Here is a 26,105-nt window from a genome sequence, read left to right on the forward strand (position 1 = left end):
GATCACTAATACAGGTAAATTCAGCCCACTCCCCCATACAAACTAATGGGCAGGCCCCCTCAATTTTTGTGGCTAGAAGGTACTTGATTAGGCCACATTGGTTTTCTAAGACCCCTAAAGATGCTACGAAAACTGAAAATTAAATAATTTGGATTCTGAATACATATGTATATGTTTTAAAGCGAAAAGATAAATCAGTTTAGAGAGTCAACGTATTTGAATTGCTAGCCATCAGTGGATAGCACACTTCATATAGAAGTGTAAGCAATGATTGGAATAATTTTATATTCATCAACTACTAGACTGGGCAGTTTATGTGATCTCTATGCCATTTAAATAGAAATCCAGATCTTTTGAGATTCAAATTTACCCCCTTGTGGGTGGACTTCGATAATTACCCAGTTGCAAGGCAGACCCTGGATATTGGAGGTTTTGCATGCATGCATGCATGCATGCATGTAGCAGGCTGGGGAGAATGTTTTTCATCTTATTGGGATGAGATCTGAAAACTTTGAAGATGTGGCTGGACTGGTGACCTAAGAGCTTGCATAACAGATGGTTCTGTAAAACTTCTCTTTAAAATGCTGAATCTCGGGGCGTCATGTGGATCCGCCCCACCAAAGGGACTCTAAAGCAGGGGTTGATCTCTCCATCCTGCGTGGAAACACAGCTCTCACTGCAGTCAGGAAGTCTGTTACCAAGATAATCTTGGACTCAAGTGAAGTGTTTTTCGTAAGCTGGGCCCGAGAGCAGCATGGGGAATCAGGGGTGTCTGTCATTTACTTAAATTCCATGCAAGTGAGAGAAATCTCAGTGACTTCAGTTGTCCCTAAAGTGAGCCTCAGCCCTTGGGTTCTTTAGAGCCCAGCCACCCATGGTGTGTTTCTCAGATTGCTGCTTGCAGGGACCTTAATGGCGGGATCGGCCACCCTCCATTTGTGAATTGAGCATCCTTTTTTTCTTCTAGGTGTTTTAAGTGGGCACATCAGTTCTCTCTGGTCTCCACACTCAGCGCAAGGACCACCTACACTTAATCACCCCAGCCCTTCTCCTTGCCTTCCCTCAGCTCTTTGAAATGGCCTCTCAGCCTTCAGATCCTTGGCCGCTTAGCTGAACACAAGTCGCTTCTCACTAGCTGAGAAAGGAGTTGCATTTACATCTCCCACCCACTTCTCCCGCCCCAGGCCAGGGTGGAGTGGGAGTAGATTAAGGCGGGGTGAAGAGGTTGGGGCAGGCAATCCAGGCCAGCGCTCCCTTATTGGCTAGCGGCTAGTGTCCAACCTGAGTCCGGAACCTGCATCCCCATTCACTGTCTTCACCTCTCACCCCCCCCCCCCCCCCCCACCCCCGCATTGCCCTTACCTCCCTTCTCCAGCTGGTCTTCTCCTTTCCTCCGGGCACTGTCACCCTCGGGGCCAGGAAGGGTTGCTCTCACCGGAGAGTAGTGGGAGGTTGGAACTTCAGAAGTCCACACTTGTGATAGCACGAGAGAGGGAGCTGGAGGAGATAGGGGGGAAGGGGCGGAGAGGAGAGGAGAGGACAGTTAGTAGAGGGAAGAGAAGTGAGGCGAGAGAAAGAGAGAGAGAGACCCCTGCCGATCCTGAGCCAGAGGGCGGGTGCAGGGAGGGGAAGGAGTCCTGGAGCCGTTCAGCCACTGCAGTAGTAGCAGCAGCTGGCGGCCGCCTCTGCTGCCCTCCGGAGCGCGGCGCGCACAGATCGCTGTCCCGGGCAGCAGCGCCCTGGCGGTCGCTGCCTCCGCCTCTGCGGAGCGGAACCCCAGCACCAGGACGCGGTCTTCTTAGTGTGGCTTGGTCGCGGGGATCTCCCGCGCGCGCGCAGCTCAGGGACAGCTCTGAAAGCTGCGGGACCGGACAGGGCTCCCAAGTCCTGCCCGGCAGCTCCGGCGAGTGGGTGGGTGAGCGGGTACGCTGGTCACCCCTTCTCTCTTTCCGCCGGAGTTGAATCTGTGCTGCCCGTGTCCAGGTGCTGGGCTTCCGGACCGACACCGACTCCCCATTCCCGCCCGCAGCCGTCTTGTCATGCTGCCCAAAGTGGAGACGGAAGCCCCAGGACTGGCCCGATCGCATGGGGAACAGGGGCAGATGCCGGAAAACATGCAAGGTAAGGGATTGCAGTGCGCCGCTCCAGCTCCTGGCTTTTCCAGCCTCGGGCTAACCCTGCAGGCTTTCAGCCTCCTGCGGCATGGACAGCAGAGCAGCCTGGCTGGCAATTCTCAGCCTGCTACAAGCTGCCGGGCGGTGCGCGGGCCTCGGCCTCCTTAGGAGCGAGCATAAAAGTTAATGGCACTTGAACTAGGCGGACGGTGCTTTCTCATCAATGTCTAATTGGCCACTTCTAATTAAGTAGACTTCGAGCTCAGAGCCCACTGGAGCTGGGGCAGCTTAAGGCTAAGGGCACCATGGAATAATCTTCCCTGAGGAATGGTCACCCCGGTTCTAGGTTGTTCGAACTGTAGCGTAATTTAGTGCTCCCGTGTAGATGGAAAAGACTGACTAGGAAAGCCAAGTATATACAGGAGAAGATCACAGGAAGGCAGTTGATGTGAGAATCATATGAGGACCCCAAAAGCCTAGCCCGACCCAGCAGCCCGCTAGGATTTGGGCAACTCCAAAATCGCTGGCATAACTTAAAAGCACCTCAACTCCGTTCCCGAATGCGGGGTTGGGGTGCTCAGGGTTAGCTCACTGCCCTGTTTGTCCCGGAGCTGTGATTCTAGATCTCCCATGTGTGTCCCTGCTCTTGATTGATACCAGCAAAAGATCAAATCTCATTTGTTGTATTTTCTTCACTCCAAACTCTTCAGAACTTTATACTTCGTTACGCGCCAGGGTGGGAACAATGCTAGGAAAAGTTCTTCCATCTTCGCCCTTACCAGAGTTCAGGATGTTCGGGTCAGCAGGCTTGTGATCCCCAAAGCTTCCTGCCGCCCTTCTGAGCGAACTTGAAACGGTCAGAGAGGCGTTGAGAGCAGTGCTCAGGGCTGCGTGCTGGGCAGGCTGCGTGCCCACCGCGCGCTCTGGCTGGGAAATCTAAGGTTGTCTTGCCGAGCAGAGAAAAGGGGTGGCAAGGCACGTGGGTGGGCCAGTTATCCTGGGTGATCTTGGGGTCTCTCCAAGCCCTTGGGTAGGGCTGTAGAAGTTCTTTGGCAGAAGTCTTCAGACTAAATTTATGTGTCGGCTGCTAAGAGAGCCTCGCTGGCCCAAAGAGGTGCACCTGGGATTCCGAGAAGTGCCCCAGGCCTGTTTCCTGCGCTCTGGCCTCCAGCCCTGCGAAGTTTCCTCCCTGCAGGAGGACCCAGTTTTTGCTACTTCCTGCCCCGAAGCAGACATTTGGGGTAGCCAGTTGCAGAGGCGGGAAAAGCAGCGCAATGAAGCGAAATACAGGGTGTATGGAAGACCGGAGAGAGATGCATTGGTAGCTTTTTTTTTCTTTTTTAAGTTGAGAGGGCCCTTCGTGGCTCCAGCTGCCAAGCCAAGACATTAGCTTTTCTTTGTGCTGGGAGGCTAGCAAATCTGGCCTTAGGTTGCTTGGCCCTGGGTTCGAAAGCAGCGTGGGAAAAGCCTGGTGTGGCTTCAGCGGTGGTTTGCAGCCTGAGCTGAGCACACTCGCGCGGGTAGGTTCACTCACCAGGTAGCTCACCCATTCTTTCACACTGCCAGAACCCAGAAAGAGAATCCGTTACTGGATTCTCAGGCAGCGTGGGGCATCCTACTTAAGCGGACTTTTCGGAGGACCTAGCTTCACAAGACCCGATTGTTACCTCTCCTTTTTGCAGCCTGTTTGTTGGTCATTTCTTCGCCAGAGTGGATTTGGTTCAACTCTTAATTCAGGTGCCCCCCCCCCGGGGGTGGGGGAGCCCTGTGAGTAACAAAACAAAACTACTCCCTGTACTCCCAGATGCACCTCTCCCCACTCAGACTCTGGATTTCGCAGAAGAAGGGCCCCCGGTCTTTTTTCCATGAGATATCTCCCAGATAGGCACGGAGGTGATTGTCAACCCCGATACTCTAAAATGTAAAGTTAGAGTTTACTTTGTTGGGAGACAGAGGAGAACATACATCTAAGTAAAGCACAGGTCCCCCTCAGCTCAGAATGGAAAGAGAAGTCATGAGTTTTCAGAGCCTCATAAACAAGTCCCCCAACCCACAGCTTTTCCCAAACCCCCAGCTCCTGGTTTCCCAGAGTGGCGCTGCCTCTCATTGAGTGTTGGAGTTCAGGATGGCATGGCGGGGAGAGAGGCGCACTGGGCAACCCGTTTTCTAAGTTCTTGAGTCTAGGGACTGCCTTGTTGGTGCCTCTTCCCAAGACCTTTGCAAACTGTTGCTTTCTCCCGGGGCCAGTTGAAGCTACAGCTCTGCTTCGGGGAAGAGACACTCCATCAAGACAGAGGGGGGAAAAACTAACTTTATTTTAAAAGAATAAAGCTATTACCTGGTGATAAAGAGGCATACTAATTTGGCTATGGGGTAGGAGTTATTTCTCCATTTCCTTTTTGGTAAACAAATCTGAGGAAACCTCTGCCAGGCTGTGGGTACCCCTCCCCCGCCCCGCCCCTTGCAATGCCACTGATTAACTTAAAGCAAACTCTCTCTGGAGTTTGTGCGCTTTTGGGTAGAGGAGAGTTGAGCAAGGGGCCCAGAGCCGGGTGCACATAGGGTTTAAAGAGGGTGTGGGGAGCACGGGGCGGTGGCTGGCTGTACAGACCTGCCCCCTTGCCTGGAGGTCGGGCCACCCCTGCTCTGCTTGCAACCACTTGGGAGTAGGGGTGGGGGCTTGACCGAAGCGGGTTTACAGTCTCATCTGATAGTTCCTTGGGTTCTGCTGGCCACTGACGTTCACGGGCACAGTTAAGACTTAGTCCCCATCCATAGTACTTCCCACAGTGAGCCAGGATGCCATGCTCTTCTGATTTCTGTTCAACCCGGCAGTCTCCCGGAGGTGTTGATACTTTGCAATGCTTATGGGAAGCTTGTGAAGTCCATTACAAAGCTCTAGAATTCTGCTCAACCCCCTGTGTGTGTCTTCCCCGTCTGTTTCGGTCCCCCTTCCGGGTGTCCTCTCCTCTTCCTTGTTTTTATTTTCACAGGACATTTTCAAACGTGAGGAGATGAAAGTGGCCAGAACAGAACTGAATGTTTTGATTAATCTAACAGACTTGAACCCTGGGAGCCACAGGCTGTTGTTAAAGGGGGGTGGGGGGTGCTTCTGAGAAGCAGGTTTCTGAAGCTCCATTGCTTTCCAAGTAGCGTGTGTGTAAATTAGTATTGCTAGCCTCACAAAGTGTGGTGTACTCATAGCGAACCATTTCAATAGTGAGTGTGCCAGTCACTTTACAGCCTGGTTTTGCTCCTTTAGGCAAAGGTGACATTTTGGAACGTTAGAGGTTTAAAAGAAATTTTAGGTTGTTACTTTATATGGTTCATGTTTCTATTCTGATCTGTTGGCTTTTGTTGAACAGTGGTCAGTTTAAAATGTTAACCAAAAAAGTTGGGATTATTTTTAAGTTTAAAAATATGAAGTACATGTTCACTGATGCCCAAAGATGTTTTCCTTTCATTACGTAAAACTAGTTCTCTTCGATACCAGTTGGGTAATCATTATTTTGTATTTTACCTGGTGATATTTGGCCACCAACCACCAAAATGCCTTTTATTCAGCTTCAAAACCTACATTGGAAATTAATAGGGCACGTGTGCACATTTCTCTTTTTGTTTCAGTGTCTCAATTTAAAATGGTGAATTACTCCTATGATGAAGATCTCGAAGAGCTATGTCCTGTGTGTGGCGATAAAGTATCCGGGTACCATTATGGTCTCCTTACCTGTGAAAGCTGCAAGGTTTGCTCTCTCAGTGCTACCTAAAAAAAAAAACCAGAATGTTCAGACCGAAAAAACAAACCATTGAATTACCCTTCAAGGCTAAACTTAAGCTGCTTTCTTTTTTTTTTTTTTTCCACTAAAAAATGAGAGGGAACGTGTCATAAGGAGACTAATACTTAAAATATGTCTGATGTAGTTCAGAAGGCAAAGATACCTGTGCTTTTTAGAAAACTCGGCCAGTCTCACGGCTTTAAAAGAGTTCATTGTGGTGCAGTGATGTAGCTATAGGAAGGCTTCATTTCTAACAGTCCTAGATATTGATTTTGCTTGACTTACATATATTTAAAGCATCATTCTTGAGAGGAAACATGAGAAAGTATATATCCCAAGAACATTTTAACTTGAGAGTCATCTGCGTTGCATGTTGGAACATTTTCTTTAATCCAGAAGACATGAAAATCTGAATTCCCAGCTGCATGATTTCATCCTGATAGATTCCAAAAATAATTTGAAGACTTTTTTTTCTTTTGGAATTTATATCAAGGTACCGAGAAGCCAGATTGTAGTTTCTAATTGAACACTTCTTAAGTGTATCATGTGACTTATTTAAATGCAGGGAATTTGAGTATGATCAATATCCTTTATTACTAATCTTGTCAAAACCTTAAGGATTTGTGTCAGTTTTGTAAATTCAGTTTTCTGTATTTTTCCCCCTGACATATTCTTTAAAGTAGAAACCTCAGTGCCTTTATTTTAAACCATTGCTAGGAACCCCCCTCCATTTTCTACAGCAAAATAAGATTGTTTCTGTTGGCGGTCCCTCAGATAAGGGTGCCATCTTTGTAGAGGGGTCTCTGAAAGCCACATGCGTTATTTCTCACCAGGCCCCTGGAGTGGAAGGCAGGCATGAGCTTTGCTGCCCTCAGCGTTGTGGGTTGTGTGCGTGCCCCTGTGTGTGTGTGTATCTTTCCTGTTAGCTGAATTTTTAAAACACAGCTCCCACCCTTGAATGGGTCCCAGTGGCATTAGGAACATTTCCCCGTTTTGCTCTTGAAGTTCTTTTCCTTTTAACTGTCGAGTGTTGACATTTGTGAGAGATCTGAGGTATTTTGCTATTCAGTTCTAACACTGGCATTTTACAATGGTTTGTGACTGAAATTGTATGAGACTACCTGAAAACAATGTAGGGCTCCAAGGCTTACCTCTGTTTGGAACATTAATGTTAATAGGAAACCAGATTTAAAAAAAAAAAAAAAACATTGGTCAATATAGAATGTATTTTGTTTTTTACTGACTCTTGAAATGAAATGGTATGAAATTGGTGTAATTCTTCAGGAATATAACTCCGAGGCCAGAAAAATCTTCCCTGAGGCCTGGCAGTGCTGCGGACGGCTGATCTTACTGAAATGTGACTAAACCACAGGACCACATAAGGAAGGGTTCAGTGGCAGGAGGAAAACATTACTGTGTGATTTCCTCAGAGTGAAACAATAGAGGAAACAGGTTAGACTATAGCATGCCTCACTGTTTTCTCTGTCTTGTAGGGCTTTTTTAAGCGAACAGTCCAAAACAATAAAAGGTACACATGTATAGAAAACCAGAACTGCCAAATTGACAAAACACAGAGAAAACGTTGTCCTTACTGCCGATTCCAGAAATGTCTAAGTGTTGGAATGAAGCTAGAAGGTAAGGCTGCCAGTGTTGTCTCCTGGGACATGGACTTTAAAACACCGAGTGTAGCATGGGGGCATTCTTTTTCTAGCCTTTTAACACTATTGACAATGATGGACAATACTACTATTTTGTCTGTAGAATAACCTGTCATTTAAACACGGTACCATCTACTAGGGGAAAAAAGGGGATATGGAAATTATCCTGCTCTCCTTTTAGTTTGGAATATGATACATTCGATATAGAAAAGGTCAGCAAGACTGTAGCAACTCTACTGAGAACAAATACAATTAATTTTAAAGAATGTGAAAAATAAAATGAAATCACTCTTGAATTTTTAAATCAAGACACGCTAGTAAAAATTTTTTTTTAAAGAAATTGGTGTGCTTGCCATAGTTATTCATTTCACGGTTCTTGAGAAAAGTTAGTTTCTCATTGTGGAAAGGAATTTCTTATACAGACTTTTAGTTTTTAAAAGCATCAAAGTATGCATCTTTTTTTAAAGAAAAAGATAATGACTGAATCTATAAAGTTCAACCACTAGAAAGCAAAGACCATGCAAAGCAATGGGTAGATGAGCCTGGGAGAACAGTCCTTAAAAGTCCCACCAAACTGTTGAAAGAGCTGCGGCATTCCTCTTGGCAGCCAGTGAAGTTAATATGTGACTGCTGTAAATAATTTGTACTTCATGACTGTTATGGCGCGCTGCTATTTTCCAGCCTTTGACCTGCTGGCCTTCCACAGATTAAACAGACTGCAAATAACGCAACGTGGCGGGGGACCCAGCACTGTGCTAGAATGTACTTCATTTGGTCAAGGAGGCACAAGCTACTTTTATTTGGAGGTTTTCTGTTATGTAGAACTCATTCTTGGGTAGATGTACCAAAAAAAAATTTTTGATTTGTGTTTTGGGGTAAATCTGCCAAGTTGCTAACAAATTTGTTCAGCTAGAAGCAGCCACTTTGGTTAGCATAGGGACTACTTTTAGGAAGAGATTGAGAAAGGAAATAATTGATGTTTATTAATTCTATCATTGGTCCCTTTAGTTGCCAAATAGTGGCAGATGCTAATGACAAGGCAAAGCAGATGATGAAATGCTGAAACTTAAGTGATGTGACTTCACACAATTGATTTTCTTGGGGTGGGGGTTTCAAGACAGGATTTCTCTGTGTAGCTTTGTGCCTTTCCTGTATCTCACTCAGTAGACAGACTGGCCTCAAACTCAAAGAGATCCGCCTGCCTCTGCCTCCTGAGTGCTAGGATTAAAGGCGTGTGCCACCACTGCCCGGCTGTCACTTGATTCTTAATGAAAGAAAAGAGATTGTGTGTTTTATCCTCAATATTTCACTATGTTAATTGTGTGTGAGTTGCCCATCACCATACTCATACTTTAACAATAGTCATAGAACAGTAGAATATTTGATAAGTTATCTAAATGGAAAACAGTTATGGTCCAGTATAGAATTATGGATACTTAGAATTCACAGTAAATTTTTAATGTGAATACTAATCCTAAGATTAAAAATCTCAACAACTTGACCTCCAGCAATCTCAACATGTCCCAAGCTGTCAGATGTTGCTGGGTTCTGTCTAATTACCACTGTTGGTGGACTTGGAGAGCTCTGCTAACTAACGGATGAGGCATGGCTCCAACTCCACATCTCTACAGCACAGCAGAGTCTCCAGACTTTGTTTTAATTATGTCCAATCCCACTACAATTCAAAGCATGGCTGGTGGTTTTCTTGTGTGCACTCAAATCCAGGGGAATGGGGTTTTCCAAGAAGAGCCGTACCTAAGTATCCTTTGTAACAAAGTATCCAAAACTCATACGGAATGAGGAAGATGTTGGGAGAAAAAGTACTTAATCCAGAAATGAGTTGATTCTCTTTTTCTTTAAAGAAAGAAAGGAAGGAAGGAAGAAAGAAAAGAAAAATTGCAGACACACACACACACACACACACACACACACACACACACACACCATATATACAATTTTGATTTCCCTGAGAAATCACGACATAGCCGCGTACTAGAAACTGACCTACCCAGAAAGGAACCCTCCCCCTAGGAATATGAAATATCTGTTGTGAAACTTTTTAATTTACGAAGGGCTAATACTTTTTGGGTACTCCAAATATGGTTTTGATAACAGAACCCACTTGAAGGAAAGAATTCATAAGGAAGACATTTCTTTTTCATGGAATATCTGTGGGCTCTCACAATGAACACACACACACACACACACACACACACACACACACACACACCACTTCCTCCTGTGACTATCAATATTTTGGAATGCCTAGAGAATGCTACTAACCAACTCCCCTCTTGTATACCCTTCCTTTCTGCTCTATCAACAGCCGTAAGAGCTGACCGCATGCGAGGAGGCAGAAATAAGTTTGGGCCGATGTACAAGAGAGACAGGGCCCTAAAACAGCAGAAGAAAGCCCTCATCCGAGCCAATGGACTTAAGCTGGAAGCCATGACGCAGGTGATGCAAGTCATGCCCTCGGACCTGACCATCTCCTCTGCCATTCAGAACATCCATTCTGCCTCCAAAGGCCTACCTCTGAACCATGCTGCCTTGCCTCCCACAGACTATGACAGAAGTCCCTTTGTCACCTCCCCCATTAGCATGACAATGCCACCTCATGGCAGCCTGCAAGGTTACCAACCATATGGTCACTTTCCTAGCCGGGCCATCAAGTCTGAGTACCCAGATCCCTACACCAGCTCGCCTGAGTCAATGATGGGCTACTCCTACATGGATGGTTACCAGATAAGCTCTCCAGCCAGCATCCCACACCTGATACTGGAACTTTTGAAGTGTGAACCAGATGAGACGCAAATTCAAGTGAAAATCTCAGCTTACTTACAGCAAGAGCAGGCGAGCCGAGGCAAGCATGAAAAGCTGAACACATTTGGGCTCATGTGCAAAATGGCGGACCAGACCCTCTTCTCCATTGTTGAGTGGGCCAGGAGTAGTGTCTTCTTCAGAGACCTGAAGGTATGCCATATCATGACCTAGCCTTCTCTCAACAGAGATCTGACTAGGTTCCTGACTGTTACTTGTGTTCTTGGTGTTTAGAATAGGTTTTCCTTTTGTTTATATGACTTAAAGAAGAGAGAGGTTTGTGACCGTTACTGCAGGGTGGTTATAGCTTGACTTAATAGGGCTTTCGCTCTGTGTAGTTCCTAAATGGAGATGGTGTCTAACATGACATTAAGTACTGTTTTGTTTCCATATAGCAGAATGTATCCATTGCTTTTAACTCAGATGGTTTGTTTCCCCAAAAATACAACATCAAACAGATACTAAGTTTTTTTAAAGTGACCAAGTCACAAATAACGTAATAATGATATCATCTTGAAGGTTTCTTTTCAAAGAGGAAAAAAATGCCAATATTGAACTGTTCAGGTCCTGCAAAGTACAAATAACACTGGTTAGTAGTGTTGAGTAGGCATTTACTGTTTGTTTGCCCTGACATTAGGGTGGTAAAACCATTGTTTTCAGAACAGATTCCGGTAGGATGCTGACTGCTATTGCATGGGGAGTCAGCCAGTGGTGAGTGCCTGTCTATTGGGCTCCTTTCATATATCTGTGGTTTTAGTAAATGGATTGGTAAGTTGTAAACACAGCACTTGTTTGCATAAGGATCTATGTTTAACTACATAATTATTTTATTTCCTGGAACTTAAAGCTGAATTAATGCAGGAAAGTTATTTAGGAGTTTGGAATCTGGGTGCTGACCAAGCCACATTTTCTAACTGATCTTTCCATTCCCGATTTAAGCAAATCCTAACTTTGGTTTCTGAGGCCGTTTCATTGTAAAATCAACATTGTGCCTTTGCTGTCATGGTGGGAGAGGTAGCCAGGCATCTGATGACCTAGTGTGAAGCAGACTTTTAGTCAAGGCTTATCATTCAAATGTGCTGTGCAAGACAGACAGAGGGATGGGGAATCAAGAAGCCACGTGCTCAGGGAAAATTCTGATTTTCTTAAAGCACCAGCAGGTATGTGTATGGGAACAAAATTACCTGCCTAGATCTATAAAGGGGTTAATAAAATGCCACCAGCATGCAGTGATGCTGCATCCTGCCCTTTATTGCTGCATAGAAAGGGTGGCTGAAGGTGAAGTGACCAGGCTGCAGAGAGCAAACAGAAAGCATCGAGCTAGCGTGATAAGTAAGACCAGGTGCTTTCAGAGTAAGTAGTGCAGACAACCACTTTATGATAGAGCATCCTTTATTTAAAAAGCAAAACCCAAACAGCTTAGTTTCCTGGGTGCTTTTATATTCATAGCTGTGTCCCTAAGAGGACAGATGAGCTACTTAAATCCAAAGTGGTTTTGGCTGCAACAGGAAGGCTCAGGAGGAGCGAGCCAGTTCGATGGACTTGGGCTGAATGACCTCTTCTGGGTTTATAGCTGTGTCTGCCGCAGGCAGGGATCGGCGTTTCCAAGCTTTGCTGCTCTCACCTGTAAAACCGTGTGCATGCGCCATGGGGGAGAGGGTTGGAGAAACGATGGTGCTTGTGTTGAGGTGGTTCTGTGTAAGGAAGGAAATGTATGTGAAAGGCGCTGAGCCCGGCAGGTCTCTCATGCTGTAGGCACAGTACAGCGGTGGTGTGTTCTGTAAATTGTTATAGCTCTTTGGAAGGCTCAGTCTTTATATAACAGGCTTACGTTCAGTCTTACATTCTTGATGTGTCACTGGGAAACACCGTCAAGCAAGTGTTACAGGATGGTACGATTGGATTGTAATGAATAGTCAGAGCAACGCCTAAAATAACCACATAGCAAGTTAGTTGTGTGAGATGACTATAAAGTTGGGTAAGATAAAGACAATCCTTCCCAAAGTTTCTAGTAATTTTGCATATAACTCTTGTATGTAATTCCTTAAAAGAAAACCAAAACAGGAGCTGGAGAGATGGCTCAGAGGTTAAGAGGCCTGGCTGTGGTCCTGAGTTCAATTCCCAGCAACCACATGGTGGCTCACAACCATCTGTAATGAAATCTGGTGCCCTCCTCTGGCCTTCAGGACAGGCAACTATTCAGGCAGAACACTATGCAAAACAAATAAATAAGTAAGTAAATCTTAAAACAAAACAAAACAAACAAACAAACAAACCAAAACCAACCTGGTGTGGGGGAGCATGCCTGTTATCCCAACACTGAGAAGGTTAAGACAGGAGGCATGCAGTGAGTCCTAGGCCAGCCTGGGTTACAGAATGAGACCCTGTCTCAACAAAAAATAAAAAGAACAACAAATTTCTTTTAGGAAGACAGCCGAAGAGATGTATGTTTTAAAAATCAACAACGGAATAATGATTATGTGTATCCACAAAAGAAAATGTTAGTAAGTGAATGGGGTTTGCCACAGGTTAGACTTCAAGAATGCTGGGAAAGTAGTCATTTTTCAAATGTCTTTCCCTTGCAGCTAAATTCTGGAGTGGGATTCTTTCCAATGGCATGGGCTTAACTGTGCCTGAAATGTCCATGTCTTGGTTTGGGATGGGGTGTTGACATCTTTACGCTGTTGTGTAATGTGCCTGGCCAGGCTATCATCATAGGAGAAATTGAAAAGGGAAAGTAAATTTGTACAAACACCAGGGTACCTATGAAAGGGTAGAAGGATCCCTCAGTGGACAGACAACCTGGACCCAGTCAGCTTGAGTGTTTTCCAGGGAACAAAAAGTAGAACCCCAATAACTTCAGGATGGCTTAAGCAGAGCTGGGAGAGGAGGGTTTCCTTTCTGCTTATATGTAAATTTACTTTGTCAAAAAACCAGAGCAAGTCCTTAGAAACCGGCACCAAGACACCTCCCAGGGATGTAGTTTCAAAATTTTTAAAGTATGACCCACAGTAGGAAATACATTATACATTTGGACATGGTATGGTATACCAAACACCTCTCTCTCTCTCTCTCTCTCTCTCTCTCTCTCTCTCTCTCTCTCTCACACACACACACACACACACACACACACACACACACACACACACCCATACACTCACTCATCCCTAAAGCAAGGTTTCACATGATATTCTGTGACCTACATTTCCCACACTCACTCTGGGACTTTCGATTCTGCTTCAGTCCCATTGTTTCATGTTTCATTTTGCTTTTTATTCTGGTCATGACCCACTAAATTGATTTTATGACCCACTAATCACTCATGACCCACAGTTCGAGAAGTATTGCTCCAGGGAAGGTTTTGTGGTCTGTCCACTGGCTGTCACCTACCTGACACCACCATCTCAAAATGGCTTCTTCCTGGTGTGGGCTAGAAGACGTGCCCAAACCCTGTAGTCTAATTCTTCTCTTTGTTTTGTTGAAGTTGTGATTTTTAAGTCTCATTTGGAAAGATGAATGGTCACCTTTAAACATTTGTTGTTTTCTTGTTAATGTCACAGCAAATTGCCCATCAAGTGAGACACTTAGGGGACAGATTGCTTACACCCCTACCACTCCAGGACAGAAAGCTCCTGGAAAATAATAGGCTAATAAGGCAATTTTGTAAACGACCCCTTGATCATGTGCACAGGACAAGTTACACTTCCTACCATGTCAGAAGGAGAGAAGACAGATTTTGTTCAGGGGAGCAGAAGGGCCAGTGGGTAGTTTTGATTTTGCTTCATATCTATGAGGTACATGTGAGAAGGGAATTAGTTTTCAGAGCATCGGTGTGGGAATCAACACACAGAAAGATGATAAAAGTGAGTTCCAGAAAGCACACTTGGAAAATGAGGGGGAAGGATTGAGGGAACACACGGATTCCTCAGCTGGTTGGGTTTTTCATTCTCATACAAAGAACACTTTGGTCTCCATCCTGAACAATGGCATCTGAGTAGAAATATTAATACCCTGCCACTTGTCACTTTGGAAAAAGCATGTGTACAGTCCACAGTCCCCACTGCCTAGAGATTTTGCCTTGGTTTTCAGAGCCAAAGCTGGTGAGAATCAGGTGATACCCACTGTCTGTCTCTGTTAATGTGCATGCAAGGCTGTTCATGTGGGTATTTGTGTTTGCATGTCCACATGTGTTTGCATGTGTGGTGGCCAGTGTTTGTGTTCCAGTATCTTCCAATATTCTCCACTCTCCAACTTCTGGAATCCAGTGCAAAAGCAGTGAATCTGGCTGGCCAGATTTTCTGTTTCTTCCCTCTGCACAGCAATGGCAGGCTGGCTGTCTCATCTCATCCACTCAGCTTTGTCTGTGGGTTCTGGGGAGTCAGAAGCAGATGCTTTATCAGCTGGACTGTCTTTCCAGAGAGTGTTTACCCCCAGTGAAGGCCAGGACCAAGACTCAGGGTCAGAGAAGTAAGTAGACTTTCTGTGTGTCCTTCCCCAGTACACACACACACACACACACACAAGCATGCATAGAGAGAGAGACAAACAGACAGACACATAGAAAGAGACAGAGACAGATGAGCAGACAGACAACTCAGACACATGCACACAAGCTCAGTGACCTTTGACTCCCAGACCACAGACCTTTGCCGGTAAAGCTAAAGCGGATGGATCTCTGGGTTATCAGAAGTCCATCACCACCACCATTACATCACTAATAATCAGCAAGACAGGTTTTCCCTGAGCCCAGACGACCCTGGAGAGGGAATGAGTCACTTTAGAAAGCCTCAATAATTCTTTTCAGTCACTGGGGAACCATTTCATGTAGATCCACCAGCCAGTGCTTCTGGGCCTTGAACAACCTCACTAAGCACTCACTCCGAGGCACTCAAGGCCCCGCGAACACAACTGCACAGGCCAGAAGGCCAGCCCTGGTTCTGCTCTGTGCTCCCAGCTTGGGACGAGGCATGTGCAGTGTGTGTTCTTTCTGCCAGAGAAGATGGGCAGAAAGAGAAAGCAGGATTGAAATCCAGATCACATGTCAGCCACAGACATGAGACATACCCCTCTGAACTTACTTGTTTCAAACTGGTCTATGCTCAGGGTGAACTTAACCTCCCCATCGTCCCAAAAAGAGGTGTCCTCCTGAGGGAGGGAGAAAGAGGCTCCATTTCCCTCTGTTGTACATCACCTGTGACTTGAATGTCTATCTCACAAATGTGAGTACAGTGAGAAAATAATTCCCACTTTGTTCAACAACTAACGAATCTGGAGTATCTATTTGATCTTTTAATGAGACCAGATGTCCTCAGAGGATTCTGGGAATGGATGTAGAAGAACTTCCCCTCCATGAATGATTCTGATACATGTAGGAATAAAAAAAAGTCTAAATTAATCCTGACTGAAACTCGTAACTAGCATTTCTGTGGAAAATAGGTCTCAGAGACTTGGGGAGTTTGTGTCAAAGGAATTCAGTCATGTGGAAGCCAGCTCTTAAGTGTGGTTTTCTCTAAATCAAAACAGCCAAGGCGGGGGCAAGATTTCTCTTTCTCTGATCCATTACAGAATATCTAAGTAGAGTCATATTTATTTTTAACATTAATTTTGCCTTTTTTTTTTTTTCTTTTGGAGATGGGGGTTTCACTGTGTAGCTCTGGCTGGCCTGGAATTCTCTGTAGATCAGGCTGGCCTCAACCTCAAAGAGTCACCTGCCTCTGCCTCCCAAATGCTGAGGTTGAAGCTGTATGCCACCATACTAGACCGCAGTTCATCTTTACTAACCAATACACTTTGTACTGGATCTGCCTCAATTTAAAAGACTTAAAAGATTCATTTTATTTTCAGTTAACGTGTGTACGTGAGGATGTGAGCATTGTGTACAGTTGTGCTCAGGTCACAGTGGGTCTAGAGGCGGAGTAACTGATGGTGGTGAACCACCTGCGGTGAATTCTGGGAATCGAACTTGGGTCCTCTGCAAAGAGCAGGGAGCTCTCTCAGTCATGGAGTCATCTCTCGGTCCCTAATTCTTTGTGTTTGTTTGTTTGTCTTTCCAGACAGGGTTCTCTGTGTAGTTTTGGTGCCTGCCCTCCTGGATCTCACTCTGTAGACCAGGCTGGCCTTACAGAGATCCTCCTGGCTCTGCCTCCCAAGTGCTGGGATTAAAGGCGTGAGCCACCATTACCCCGCCCTAATTCTTTATTAAAGTTAGTTCGTTCGTTCTCTTTCTTTCTCTCCCTCTCTCCCTCCTCCCTCCCTCCCTCCCTCCCTCCCTCCCCCCCCCCCCCCCACAAATATGAGCATCTTCCCACATTCCCCCTCCCATCGACTCCTGCCTTTGCCTGGCAGTTGGTAACTGGGATCAGGAGTGTCTGGTCCAGTCCCACTGCTGAGACTCCCTCATGCAGTTTCCAGAACCTGGGCAGACTCTTTGCCGGCCTTCGCTTCACTTCTCTGGGTACAATGCAGTTATTTTAGAAAAAGATTAATACGGCAGTAAAGAAAGGAACGTTTAATCTTCTTCTCTTACCAGATTTCTCAAAGCAAATTAAGTTAAACCCTCTACTGCTAGTTGCTCATAAACAACAACAACAACAAAAAGCCACAAGAAGATAACTAGATCATATGTAGATTTACAAGGCAGCTGGGAGACTGATTTCCTCCATTAGAGGTGGTCAGTGATGTTTTCCTCTGTCTTTGTTAATCTAGAGAGTGGATAAGCCAGTCAGTTTGGCGCCCTGCCTTTGGGGTCCCTTTTGGTATTCAGCTTCTAGGCTGATCTGAAACAATCCTGTGCTCTTGCTGATGATGGGGGGTGGGCATAAATATAGTCACAAGTAATTCTTGTGATATGAGGACCCTGTTATCTGCATCTGCTCGGCCATGGGTACTCTGTGCTTTGGTTAGTTCATTGGTGGACAGCTGAGCATGCCCATCTTGACAGTGGGAAGGAATATTTTGGTTTTTCAAGACAGGGTTTCTCTGTGTAACCTTTGGAGCCTATCCTGGAACTCACTCTGTAGACCAGGCTGGCCTCGAACTCACAGAGATCCGCCTGGCTCTGCCTCCTGAGTGCTGAGATTAAAGGCATGCGCCACCGCCGCCCAGCTGGGAGGAATATTCTTGATGGATGTATGTGGTTTTTCAATTTTAAAGTTATTTTGCTTGTGTGTGTATGTGTGTGGGGCACACACATGCGGATGTCAACTTTCTAGGCGGTTCTTCTTCCTCCATGTGGGTCCCCAGACTACACTGGTAGTCTGTTTTGATGGAAGATGTTGAGCCGTCTTCTTCAGGAATGCCAGGAAAGCATCACAGGCTGTCAGGGTTCACATGTGTAACCCCAGCACTAAGGAGACAGAGGCAGGAGGACAGTGAGTTCTAGGCCAGCTTGCTTACATAGCAAAACCTTGTCTCACAAAAACAAAAGGCACCTTGAAGCTTCCGTAACCTCGTGTTTCCATTAAAATATAACTTCCAGGTTGGGGATTTAGCTCAGTGCGCAAGGCCCTGGGTTCCATCCTTAGCTCAATATATATATATATATATATATATATATAAATAAAACTTACCACTCCTTCCCTACGATTTCTTATTCTTGGTGGAAGCACGTGAACAGTTCTATTGCCACAAAGGATTCCTCTACTCCCCGCCTATTAGTAAACTCCCCTCTCCACCCCACTCTCATCTTTTTTCCTTCATGGTTCTTTAAGACTTTAAAAATAGAGTTAAGACCAATGTGGAGTGGTGCAGGTGCAGCTCTGTGAGTTCAAGGCCAGCCTGGTCTACATTGTGAATTCCAGGACAATCAGGGCTATACAGAGAGACCCTGTCTCAAACAAGCAAAACAAAACAGCCCCCCCCCAAAAAAAAACCCAAAAATGAAATTTCTTTGTTTAGTAGGTATACATTTGTAGGCTGCAAACTCCATTTTACCTCCCTAGCTTGTTGAACTTGGTGTCTGCACAGCACAGCAAACTAGTCATAACCATAGGAACACAGCCTCCCAGGAAAACAGCATTTCTCATTTAAGAGCGAAGTCCTGGGGGCTGGAGAGATGGCTCCACAGTTAAGAGCACTGGCTGCTCTTTCAGAGGACCAGGGTTCAATTCCCAGCACCCACATGGTGGCTCACAACTGTCTATAACTCCTGTCCCAGAGGATCCAACACCCTCACACAGAGATACATGCAAGTAAAACACCAAAGTACATTTAAAAATGTTAATAATAATAATGATAATGATAATAATAATAAAAGATAATAAATCTAAGAGTAACAAGCCAGGTCAGGTGTGTGCCCGCAGGTAATGGGAACAGTAGGGTTTGCCTGAGGTCAGGTGGTGGAGAGCAATGGCTTTGATTGGGTCCTGAAGTCAGGTGGTTGGAGAGCAATGGCTTTGATTTGGTCCATCCGCACTGTAGGCTGAGCACCGTGCTGACAGACCTCCAGCCGTGAAGTGAGTTCAATACACCACACGATCTTTTTATTTATTTATTTATTTATTTATTTATTTAGATTTTTCAAGACAGGGTTTCTCTGTTTAGTCCTTGGTGTCCTGGAACTCACTCTGTAGCCCAGGCTGGCCTCGAACTCACTGAGATCCATCTGCCTCTGCCTGCTGAGTGCTGGGATTAAAGGCGTGTGCTATCACCTAGCTTGTTATAGTTTCTTGAGACAAGGACTCATGTAGCTCAGGTTGGCCTCAGACTTGAACATGGTATAGCTTAGGCTAACCTTAAACCCTAATTCTCTTGTCTCTACCTCCCAAGTGCTGGGATCTCAGCCTGGCCTACCATTCCAGGCTCCTGCCAGGCCTGCCTCAATCTGTTTGTTCCAAGAGAAATAGAAAAGTCTGGGGTCCCTGTTTACACCTAAAATATTTATTCTCGAGACATCTCTCCATTCCTCATCGCACTTCTGAGATTACTAGTCTGTAGAGATAATTGTGTGAAGTTGATTGGTTAGTTAAAAAAAAAAAATTACAAGCTGGGCATGGTGGCACATACTTGTAAAGCCAGCACCTGGGAGCCTGAGGCAGGAGGATCAGGAGTTCATAGACAAACTGGGGATCATAGGCACAACCCCGTCTTAACCAGTGAATGTCCTCTCAGGCCAAATATGTTCTCTTGTTTGTTTTTTTAAAATAAGTCAGCCCTCTTCATCATGTAATTTGTTCTTACAGTTAACATGGCCACCTGAATCAGTTTGGAGGTACAGGAAGAATGAATCGTTCATAAACTATAGAGGGGTCCGTCACTGTCACCACCCACACCTGTGCACATAGGTCTCAGACTTGGGACTTTTCACTGCATAGGGTACCTTTTCCACAGTTGACGCAGACATATGGAAATTCATTGCTTCTTAAAGATTTTTTTCTTTCAATTAAGGGAGCTTGTAGGAAATTGGACATAGACCCATACACTAAGCTTGGTCCAGAACAGACAAGTGTCTGCATGGGGAGCAGAGGCCTGTTCTGGAAACAGCTTTGCTTGTAAACTGGCCCACACCTGTAGACACAGAGAAGGTACCAGGTGTGTGCTAGCAGGGTGGTGGTCCTTCCTACTCATGAATACCTGGGTGGGCTTTCCCTGCCCTCTCCAGCCTCCCAGGGCCAGTACCGTTTCCTTACAGAATAGTCAGGGGTGGTTTCATCAGTTTGTATGCTTAGAAAGGGGTTCCAGGCCTGCTTGCTGATGACAATTAGTGAGTGCCCTTGCTTAATCTAAGGCTTGCACTCGCCCTGAAGGGCACATTCTTAACTGGCAGATCCATGGAATACCTGCCTGCTAGGATGAGTTCCTCAGGCTAGAGAGGTGAGATTGCCTGTGTAGAAGTCCCTGGATCCTTGTGTGCACCCGGCATCCATGGGTAGCAGGTGAGCAAATGCAGCAGACATGCCTCATGCCTGACACCCCTTCACGCACTGTTGAAGGACTTTGCCCCCTGAACCTATAAAGAGAAATGGATCCTTTTATTTCCCGGGAAGACTAAAGAATGGCTTTGCTCTGACTTGTTCTTCTGCAGCTTGGGAAGTAGATCACACGGGAGCTCAGCACCTATTTGCAGAATGGGAATGGGGCATTTAAACTACTCTTCGTGCTAGGGACATCCATCTCTAACCCAAGAATACCACCCACAGTCAAACACAAGGACAGACAGTCCATCACCTCCTCCAACATTTGGCTGCTTCTCCAATGTCTGATATTAAAGCCTGATTCTAGGCCATCTCCTCCCAGACTGAGTCTGGGCAGCCAGGGGCTTGGGAGCCCTGCTGGCTGCTTGGGAGTCTAGCCTAGTCTGTCATCTCCGCTCTCCTTAGCTATTCAGATTCTTTCCTCCTCCTCAGCTTCCTTGATTGTCTTTCCTGCCTTAGGGCCCCAGGGCCTTGTAATTTCCTTATCCTGCAGTGCAGGGTGGTGGGCCTGATTGATTTCTAACCCCTGCCCTTGGCTCTATGGCCTGTCACCTTTCAGGTGGAGTGTGGAGGAAGGCACTCTGAGGAGGCTGATGGATGAGACAAGAGAAACAGTTGAGTAGATGGGCTCTGCTTTGCCAGTTCTTCCAGTGGATCCACTGTTCATATGCATTTCCACTCATGGGCCAGAGTGAAAGAGAGAACTGGGCATCAGACCTAGCAAGGTGGTTATAGATGGGGTCTGTGGCACTCATAGGAAAGTGACCTTGAAATTCCCTCTCTAGAGCACGGATGAGTAAGAAGACAGTACATGAAGACAGTGCATGAAAACGTGTGCATGAAAACCCATTACTTTGTATGCTAACTATAAAAGGAAAAGAAAATATTTCCTTACAAAGTAAAGAAAATCCCCCTTTTGTTTTCAAAAAGCTTTCAGGCTTCTTCTATACATGACATGTATTTCGATGCTGGTCTCTGAGCCACGTTTCCATCCAGGCCAACAGATTGGCCACCTATGTTTCCTTATTTTTACTTTCCTTAGGAATGGTTTTCAGATGCCATGTGATTTTCCTACATGACCAACTCTATGATTTTTTTTTTTTTTAAATGACAGTGGTGTGGGGGTTTGAACTCAGGGACTCCTAAGGGCTAGGTAAGCACTCTGACACTATGCTACTTCCTAGCCCCAATTTTTCATGTGTCTAAAGGAACAGCCAAAACCTTGTGGAAAGACATCACAAGTCTGAAGTCCACAGGGCCTTGTGGCGCTGTTTATCTCAGAGCGCATTGCCCTGGAGATTCCGAGATGCCCCTGGACTGCACTTCACTGAGGATTAACTTTGCACCAAACTTGACCCAGCCTCTGAGTGTGCTCAAGGCTCTTCCTTCACAGGAGTAATTCACCTAAGGTCTAAAGCCTGTCCCTCTCTGTGCAGGAGGATGCAGTAGAGACAGAGGACACTCCTGGGGTAACTGCATAAAAGAACCTGGCCTTGTCTTTGCTTCAAAGGCCACAGCAGAATCACCTGCCAGAAATTATATTTTTCACCCAGAGCAATATAGCAGACGATGTTGAAGCCTTTTTTTTTAGACAGGGGTTTTACTATATATACCTGACCAACATGGGAGGTACTGTGTAGACCAGGCTGGCCTTGGACTCCAGAGTTCCGTCTTCCCCCTAAGTGCTGGGATTAAAGGCTAAATTGAACATATTTTATGGAAATGAAATGTCTTAGATAGCAGATACGTGTTGGCTAAGCATGCACACAATGGAAAGGAGACTCTGGGGTCGGTGATACAGTTTGTAATCCCAATGTTAGGAAGTCAGTGGCAGGAATGTTGATTAGGGTCAAGCCAGCCTGCTGTATGTACATAGAAAGTTCCTGTGGCCGCTTTCTCCTCTCCTTCCCTCCTTGCTCTCTCACCACTGTCTGTCTGTCTCTCCCTTTCTCCCTCCCGAGGCCCCATGAATACAGGTGTGGTGTTATTGAGCCCCACCCCTTGTCTTTACTATTAGGCAACATTAAGCAAGTATCCTATCCTTAGTGGGTAAAAAACTATCTTTGGAACAATGTTTTTATTGATGTCTTTTTTTATTTTGGTTTTTTGAGACACTTTTTTTTTTTTTAAATAACCTTGGATGTCCTAGAACCAGCTCTGTAGACCAGGCTGGCCTCGAACTCAGAGATCTGCCTGCCTCTACCTTCTGAGTGCTGAGATCAAAGGTGTGTGCCACCACAGCCCAGCTTTTCAATGATTTATTTAACAAGGACTGCTGATTTATTTTTATTTAAATTTAGATATCTTCACCTTTATTTGGTAGTGGATGATAACATATATGCTCACACAGGTTTTGGGGTAGCAGCTAATTCTGCTTCAGTGTTTTTGAGTACATATCCTGTTCTCAGGCTGCCTCTCTGCATTTGGGTATGTAAGGCATGTTGTTTTATTTTGACCACCGTATCCTGTCGACTTTGAAATCTACCAAGCTGCATTGCCACACACATCTTTTCACGGGCTTGCTTGTTTGATCTAAAGTTGTGATGAATAAGAGGCCTAATTAAAAAAAAACTTACTAAATATTACATTTCCCTTGTAAAAAAATAATGATATAGATTAGTGTTTGTGCAGAAGTGTTGGTAGCAGAATTCTTCAAAAGTTTTCCTTTGGGTGATGAAAAGCTCTTACATTATTTTGACTCGCTAATCAAATGTAATTGGGTAGCTTGAAGTGCCTTAGATGCTCCTTGTACAGTTATCAAAGCAGGAAATGGAACTGACGGAGCTGATGAAAGGCGTCTCTCACGGTATTCTTTCAATTATAGATCTTACGGAGCAAATGAAAGAACAACTCTGCTGCTCAAAATGCCGAGGTTTGCAATGCCCTTAACGTTAACTGCTGTATTAGCTAGTTAACACATTATTATGTACTTTAATTGATTCTCACTCCAGCTCCGAGGGAAAAAAAGTCTGCATCTGTTGGGCACAGAAATTAAGGGTGGGAAGATGCCCGGGGACAAGAACGTTGCTGTTTACACTAGATTCGACTCACATCAGCTATCTGCAGTGAAAACAATAGTCCTGGTTCCCATTTGAGATGACATGCCTTTCAAAACATTCGGACTTAGTTGTAGCCGAGAGATGACTAGAAATAAAAAAAAATATATTCTTCACTCTCTCTACCTTTGTTTCAGCTTAGACTAGTGAGAGTGAATTCCAATGGATGCTAAGATAAAACTTTCTCACACACACACACACACACACACACACACACAAACACACACACACACACACTTGTAAAACAATATAGAAGATAAAAATTAAAGCCACATGTTATTCCTTCATCTCACTAGGAGGGAGCACTTCTTTAGAGTTAGTTCACACTCAAATCATTCCTGAAAGTCTGCTCCAATGGAGTAGGTGTGACTAGACTTGATCCATGTATCAATTCGCTGATTCGCTCATTCATCACACAGATAGAATTACCGTGCGTTAATCCCTGTGCTAAGTGTTTGGAGACAACAGCAAGAACAGTCTTGTCTGAACACCTGCTAAGTCCCCCGGGGTCCATTTATTTCTCAACATCAACATACTCTCAACATCCTGTAGAGACGCAGCATCTGAGCATGGCACCAAGCTCAGACTCTGAAATCCTATTCTTATGCTTGCTTGGTAGTGTGGCTTGTAAACAATCCTGTGCTCACAGCGAGTATCACGACATTGGCACCAGACAATGTTAATTTCCCATAGACAGCAAGCCAGCTCCTGAGCAACACTGCACTTGTCCAACAAAAATTAAAACAGAGAGATGGCAGCTTGTCCAGGATGTAGTGCAAGCCCTTTGGAGGGCACCTGAGTCCTCCCAGGAGGGATAAAAGTGGTCAAGGAGGGTGTCCGGTGCCAGATGAGAAGGCAGAGGCATAGAGGTAAATAGCTGGCAGGAAACCAGGGGTGCCTTGGCTGTGCCTTTGGGGCGTCTGGCTTAGTCTCTATACTGGAAGGTGGGCTGTCAGAAAACAAGCAAAGGAAAGCTGGGCAGATTGAACATGGGCACTAACATATGTCTCTGGTTTTGTTTGTTTGTTTGCAAGACAGGGTCTCTACATAACCTGGGCTGTTCTGAAAATGTAGACTGGACTGGCCTCAACTCAGAGATCCACCTGCTTCTGCCTCCCAAGCACTGGAAACTAAAAATATTCACCCCCATGCCCGGTTCTAACATAAGGTTCTTAAAGACTGATTTTTGTTTAAGGCCAGGGAAGCCTTGCCACCAGAGACATTTAGGCAGGGGACAGTGTGAGGACTGAAAATATAACAAATATCTACTAGACAGTGAATACTTTCCCAATGTAACTTCATGACTTTGTTCAGGGCTTTTTTGGGGTGGGGGGCCGGGTCTTGGTTTTTGTTGTTGTTGAGATGGGGGTCTCAGCATGGAGCTCAGGTGGGCCTAGAACTCTCAATCTCCCTGCCCCAGCCCCCAGAATGCTGAGCCACAGGTGTGCACCACCAATCATCTTGGCAGCATTTAGTTGAAAGTGCACTTGATGTTTGCGCCTTCTGAACTGCTTAGATTTTGTTGCTGTTACACAGGTTTGTGTGCAGGTGGCATCTTTTAAGTGCTAAATTATTTTGTTATTTTATCCAAGAGTCTGATTCTTTCTGGGCAAATTTTGGTTATTTATACATAGGTATCTGAGGTCTTAGTCTTTGTTTCATGTTTAATTTAAACAGATGTGATGTGTTAACATTTCTTCAGGATAGCTTTCTTTTTGACCAGAGAACTTTTGTAACCTTCAAGTTGATTTATTGATTTTTTATTTCGTAGTCAATTTAATGGCCCGAAATCAGCTTTCCAAGTGTTGGTACACATGGAGGGGACTACTGTCTAGCCCAGTGGACCTAAAGTGACCACACTGGCTTTTAAAAATTGCTTATTGCTGCATCTGCCCCCAGATGTGATGACTTACTCATTCAACACATGTTAATGAAATTCCCACAATCCCCCAAGCCCTGTTCTAGACCTGGAGATACTGTAGCTAAGATCAACAAGGGTCTTTGTGTGTGTGTGTGTGTGTGTGTGTGTGTGTGTGTGTGTGTGTGTGTGTGCGCGCGCGCACACGCTCCTGTTCCAGTGAGAGGGAAGCTGATGATAGACAAACTAACAAAGGAAATGTTAACTGACAGAAACCTGTAAGCCTGCAGCCAGCCCCACTTCTGAGGTGGCTAGGGAGAAGACATGACCCTTGAGCCGAGGTCTGAACAGCAAGAACAAACGAACATGAACAAAGACATGTTGTCCAGGCACAGAACAGACAGAGCAGAAGACCTGGGGTAGGAAATGGCTCATCAATTCCAAGAGATACTAGGAGGGCCAATGCCTAGTAAAGGACAGTGGGAAATGGGTCTCTATAAGATCGGAGCATTTGAAAGGTCCAGCTCATGGATAGCTTGTGCTTTGTCTGGAACAACAACAACAACAAAAATCATGAAATGTAAGCAGTGTTAATTATGTCAGCAGCTTATCGTAAAATAAATAAATAGATGATTACTGCTCAAAGTCCAGGTGGAAAATGGGCTGGATGGGTACAAAGAGAAGCTACAAGAAGGCCTGAGGCCACCAGGAAGATGATACAGCCCAAGAAAAGAGTACAGAGCTGATGGATGGGGTACATGGATGTATGAGAGATGTTGAGGTAAAAGCTGATAGATTCTTCCAGAAGAAGAGAAGATAGGACAGGCAAGAGTCCCTTTCTTGTTTAAGGTCTTGGCAGCCATTTGTAAGGGGAAACAGAATCTTCAGGGCCAGCCCCAACATTTCCCAGAC

The 26,105-nt window shown here is 45.3% G+C and overlaps 1 protein-coding gene across 1 annotated transcript in view; it reads left to right on the plus strand.

The window, feature by feature from the left end:
* Positions 1-1,987: 1,987 nt before the first annotated feature.
* Positions 1,988-26,105, plus strand: part of Nr5a2 (nuclear receptor subfamily 5 group A member 2) — a 108,630-nt gene continuing 84,512 nt past the window's right edge. Inside the window, exons 1-4 of the mRNA XM_036202470.1 lie at positions 1,988-2,121; positions 5,739-5,857; positions 7,384-7,525; positions 9,875-10,521. Coding sequence (XP_036058363.1) covers positions 2,040-2,121; positions 5,739-5,857; positions 7,384-7,525; positions 9,875-10,521 — 990 coding nt within the window. The 5' untranslated portion in view covers positions 1,988-2,039. The remainder of the gene's footprint in view (positions 2,122-5,738; positions 5,858-7,383; positions 7,526-9,874; positions 10,522-26,105) is intronic.

Source organism: Onychomys torridus, chromosome 11 (assembly GCF_903995425.1).
Source record: "Onychomys torridus chromosome 11, mOncTor1.1, whole genome shotgun sequence".
Lineage (NCBI taxonomy): Eukaryota > Metazoa > Chordata > Mammalia > Rodentia > Cricetidae > Onychomys > Onychomys torridus.